Source organism: Solanum tuberosum, unplaced genomic scaffold (genome assembly GCF_000226075.1).
Source record: "Solanum tuberosum cultivar DM 1-3 516 R44 unplaced genomic scaffold, SolTub_3.0 scf00118, whole genome shotgun sequence".
In the NCBI taxonomy this organism is placed as follows: domain Eukaryota; kingdom Viridiplantae; phylum Streptophyta; class Magnoliopsida; order Solanales; family Solanaceae; genus Solanum; species Solanum tuberosum.
In genome coordinates this window covers 93,029-98,462 of record NW_006239043.1, presented here as the reverse complement: position 1 = coordinate 98,462, position 5,434 = coordinate 93,029, and the positions used below count along the sequence as shown (strand labels likewise).

At 37.4% G+C, this 5,434-nt stretch overlaps 1 protein-coding gene and 1 pseudogene across 1 annotated transcript; one reads left to right on the top strand and one right to left on the bottom strand.

Annotated features, from left to right (window-relative positions):
* The first annotated feature begins 319 nt into the window (after positions 1 to 319).
* On the top strand, positions 320 to 2,602 carry LOC107061137 (zeatin O-xylosyltransferase-like; annotated as a pseudogene).
* Positions 2,434 to 4,276, bottom strand: LOC107061124 (zeatin O-xylosyltransferase-like). The gene is made up of 2 exons (XM_015309906.1): positions 2,943 to 4,276; positions 2,434 to 2,593 (listed from the first exon to the last, which is right to left on the bottom strand). Exons 1-2 carry the CDS (start codon positions 4,274 to 4,276, stop codon positions 2,434 to 2,436), a joined length of 1,494 nt encoding a protein of 497 aa, XP_015165392.1.
* Positions 4,277 to 5,434: the final 1,158 nt, after the last annotated feature.

The following is a 5,434-nucleotide window of genomic DNA, read 5'->3' as shown; positions in this document are numbered from 1 at the left end:
CAAGAAAGCAAGCAAGCAAAGTTGTAAAGCATTCCTTCCAAGCTAATACAAAAGCCTTCTTCCAAAAATTCTCTTTAATCTTTCCAAGTCTTCCTTTACATTTCCTTAGCGATCCTAGCATAAAGGGCTTACTTGAGCTTACAAGATCGTGAAAGATTCGTGAGTAAGTTGTCAAGTGCCGCACGGAGCATTAGTAAGACTCTAAGTCCGTGACAATTAGCTATGTTTCTTGTCATTAGTTATATGTCCTTTTGCAACTTGCATGAATAATTTTGTGGTTCTACTTTATTTGATTCTTTATAAAAGTTATCTTCTTTTTATTCATTCAAAAAGTATAATTTTGTGTAGTACTAGAGATCTTTATTCTAATATAGCTCAATGGCTGAAAAAATTACCTCAAAAAGTATACATGGCCAAAATATTGTGCAAGAAGAAACCAGGGGCGGAGCTACAGTAGACGAAGGGTGGTCAGTTGGCCAAAATGGTCCGAAAGACGTCGAGGAAGGAGCTATAGTTGACGAAGGGGGGTTAGTCGACCAAAATATTGCACAAGATGTCGGTGGTAAAGGAGGGTCAGTTGAACACCCTTTGCCAAAAAATCACACTATAGTGAAACTCCTGACTCCACCACTGCTAGACAATGCTCAGGTAGCTATGCAAGACAACGTCAATGGCGAAGTTACAACCGACGTCGAAGGAGGAGGATCAGTTGGACACCCTTTGCCGGAAAATCACACTATAGCGAAATTCCTGACTCCACCACTGCAAGACGACACCCGGGTGGCTGTGGTCATGGTGCCACTTCCAGCACAAGGCCATCTCAACCAACTCCTCCATCTCTCTAGGCTCATTTCCATGTACAATATTCAAGTCCTTACATTGGAATCACATCACACATTCAACAAGCAAAAATTAGAGCTCATGGCTTTGATCCACTCACTATAACAAAAATTCATTTCCATGAATTTCATCAAACACCTTCTTTTGAAACTCCCCTGCCTAATCCTAATGCTTCTTTCAAATTTCCAAACCAGCTAATGCCTTCATTTTACGCCACATTCCATCTCCGCGAGCCAGTTTGCTCGCTAGTACATGAACTTCTAAGCGCGAATCATCGCAAAGTTGTTGTCATTTATGACAGTTTGATGAAATTTGTAGTTTAAGATTTGCCACTAAAACCAAACATAGAGTGCTACTGTTTCAATAGTACTTCAGCTTTCATGTCATATTCATACTATTGGGAACTCAAAGGAAAGCCTTTCCATCCCAGAACTGAAAATTACGAGGATATTCCAACAGTTGGAGATTCTTTTCCTCCAAGAGTTTTGGAATTTTTTGAAGATACAAGAACAATTTGATGGGAAGAACCATATTAGTGGTGAACTTTACAATTCATCAAGAGTGATTGAAAGTTTGTACCTTGATTTAATGGCCAAAGAATATGATGGTATGAAGCAATGGGCTATAGGTCCATTCAACCCCATGGAGCCACAAGAGAAGAGAAAAGACTCGAACAAACGCCACGAGTCCCTTGATTGGCTTGACAAACAAGAGCGCAACTCAGTTATTTTCGTGTCATTTGGCACGACTACTTCGTTGTGTGATGAAGAAATCAAAGTGCTCGCGATTGGACTAGAGAAGAGTTGCCAGAAGTTTGTTTGGGTGCTCCGAGATGCTGACAAAGGAGATGTTTTTACAAGTGAAGTTAGAAAAGCACAATTGCCTGAAGGATATGAAGAGAGAATAAAAGAAAGAGGGATTATAGTAAGAGATTGGGCACCACAATTGGAAATTTTAGCACATAGTTCAACTGGCGGTTTTATGAGTCATTGCGGATGGAATTCGTGTATGGAGAGTATGTCCTTTGGAGTTCCTATAGCAGCATGGCCAATGCATTCAGATCAGCCAAGGAATTCTCAACTTGTAACAAAGTACTTGAAAATTGGACTAATTGTTAGGCCATGGACGTGTCGTGATGAAGTTGTTACATCAGAGATAGTTGAAAATGCTGTGAAAACATTGATGGCTTCATCAGAGGGAACTGAGATGAGGAAAAGAGCTGCAGATTTGAGAAATGCTATCAAAAATTCGACGGATGGGGGCATAAACCGTGCTGAGATGGATTCTTTCATCGCCCACATTACTTGTTGAAATCCGATATATGATTGTCCAGGAGTTTGTGAAATTCATTGAAGGTTGATATATCTCCAATTTACATATTATTATGTCAAAGGAAATCGCGCTTCTATGCACGTAGTACTATAACTATTTCTATGTAATTCTTATAGTCTCTTCTTTCTCAGTCACAAATAAAACAGAAGTTATTCCTATAAAATCTATGGTTGAATACTTGTATAAATTCTTATTATCTCATATACTAATTGTTAATAATAAATCTGATTTCAACGAGTAATGTGAGCGATGAAGGTCCATCTAACGGTTGATGCCACCGTCCATTACTGATTTTTTAATAGCATTGCTCAAACTTGTTGCTTTTTTCCTCATCTCATCTCCCTCTGTTGAAGTCATCAGTGTTTTCACAACATTTTCGACTATCTCTGATATAACAAGTTCATCATAACGCGTCCATTGCCTAACAATTAGTCCATTGCCTAACAATTAGTCCAATTTTCAAGTACTTTGTTACAAGTTGAGAATTTCTTGGCTGATCTGAATGTATTGGCCAAGCTGCTATAGGAGCTCCAAAGGACATGTTCCCTTGATTCACTCCAATAGTAGTATTTATCGTGTCAATGCAGCGGAAAGGGATACATTTAATGAATTGAGAATTTCACCACAGTTGATTTTGTAAAACAGATATTGCAAAGCATATAGGCAAACATTTATTCATGTTAAAACCAGATTAATTATCTGTTAAAAGAGAAGTACATAGCAATCATCTTACTAATAGCCATAAAAAGCAAGTCTATCTTGTGATATACGCGATGAAAGAATCCAACTCCATTCGAGAAGCACCCCCTTTCTCTGTGGACCGCCTTACTGCTTCTCCCAATTCTTCTGCTCTTTTCCTAATCGCATCGCCTTCTTCTGATGCCATCAACTTCCTAACAACATTCTCAATAGTGGATGCACTCACCAGCTCCTCGCGTTTCTCCCACTCCCTCACAATCAGGCCTATTTTCAACATTTCCGTAACCAAGAAACCATTTTTTGGTTGGTCAGAATGCATAGGCCAAGCAGCAATTGGCACTCCCATAGTAATACTCTCAATGCAAGAATTCCATCCGCAATGACTCATGAAACCCCCCGTGGACGAATGAGCCAAGATTTCTGGCTGTGGTGCCCATTCTCTCACCACTAACCCAACCCCTTTTACTCTTTCCTCAAATCCTTCCGGCAACTCAAGTCTTCTAGCTTCTCCGGTAAAGATATCACCTCTATCAGCATCTCTCAACACCCATAAAAACCTCTGTTTGCTCTGCTCTAATCCCATCGCGAGCTCCTTGATTTCCCTATCGGAAAATGAAGTTGTTGTTCCGAAAGATACATAAAGAACTGATCTTGGAGGTTGTTTGTTTAGCCACTCGAGACACATATCGTTCTTATTCGAAACACAATCGAGTTTAATAGGCAAAATTGGTCCAATTGCCCATTGTTTCTTCTCCTGTTTACTTGCTACTTGTGCAAGCAAATCAAGAAACTCACCTTCGATTACTTTACTTGTATTATGGATATCACCTGATCTAATATCCATATATGGACTCTGAGAAGCTCCAAGATTCTTGATTTTATCTGTCAAAGTTCCTTCAATGGAAGGTAACTTTTTAAGCAATTCCTCTTCAAGTTTAACAGGCATTCCCATAGACAATGATATCAAACAGTACAAAGTGAACACTGAAATGCAATTAAATACATATGATTCCGCATTGTGCAAGGATGAAACATCCTGAACATTACAAGACATTAAAGAATCATGAACAACAACGACTCGTCTTGCTTTTGAGGAAATATCACGTAAGAAGGAAGCAATGGACTCGCGAAGAAGCATAGAAGCATCCCATGATGGCTGAAGTTGTGATGGGAATTTGCTCAAGGCATTAAAGTCAGGTTGTGGTGAGGCAAATTCAGGAGTTTGGATGTCATGGAAATGGATTTTGGCTATGTCTGATGGATTTAAGGCGTTGGCTCGAACACGAGCTTGACGATTATGTATAGCTGAGCCAACATAATAGACAGGAAGATCATATGATGATGAGATTAAACAGGATAGTTGAAGAAGTTGATTGAGATGGCCTTGTGCTGGAAATGGAACCATAACTATAGCTACTTCATCTTTTTGTATGTTGCTACACATGTTAGTGGAAATATCGAAATTTCGTACTTCTGTCGGATCCTCCCTAACACCTAATTGCTTTAAAAAGTCTATGAAATCTGATAAGACTTGAAAATTTTGATGATCTTCCAAGAAAAAGTTGTTCTTGAAAGGTGTATAAATCTTGAAATGTCAGATGATAATAATAATACAAAGAAAATAAGGTATGTCATTATGTCATAAAACTTGTTTTTATCTTGTGAGATAATAATAATATAATATATCCATTATTATTTGAGTGGTGCAATAATAGTATACCATTATAATAATAATAATTTATTTTTTACACCAATTACGTTAATCGATAACAATAGATAACTAATTAGTGGGAAAACTAATCTTTATTGTGATTAGTGGCAAAATCAGGATTTTCGTTAAAGGCAGAGGTGGAGCTAGCATGCGAAGTACAGATTCGGAACAACTTTGGTGATCAAAACCATATATTTTTGTTAAGAAAATTCACTGAATATGTATATGTAATGAACTTCAAAATCTAAAAACTTCAAATTTTGAATTTGTCTTTAACTTAGGGGATTTAAAATCTAATGAAGTAAAATATAGAATTATGGAAATTTAACTATGAATTGGTATGTATGTTTGTTAATTATACCTAATCATAATTTTTTTCCAACTAATGCATGTCTTAATCCATCCTTTTCATATGTCTTTATCACCATTCTTGATTTTGTTACTCTCAAGAAAAATTAGAAATAACAAAAATAGTTTCGTGTTCTACTATCTAAAGTCAGTTATATGGACCCCACACACGTTTACGCCCTTTTTAAAAAAATCGATCATTTATCCATTCGTGAGTATCATTTTTGTGCAGGAACCATGCGAACCTTTTATGTATCATTTCAATTTTATTGCTCAAATGTGATTCACTCAAAAGTAGTACATATGTTTTTTTTCTTATTTGTTATAAGCGATAAATCCTTAAGTGCTAGTGGGACACAGTTCGAAATTTGGTGGATTATATGAATCCGTTCCACTATCCTTTTCCACTTAGATATCAGTCTTTTATCCATGACAAGGTTTGAACCTGTAGCCGTGCCTAACCTATAAATCTCAAATTGCGCTCTTACCACTAAACCAAGCCCC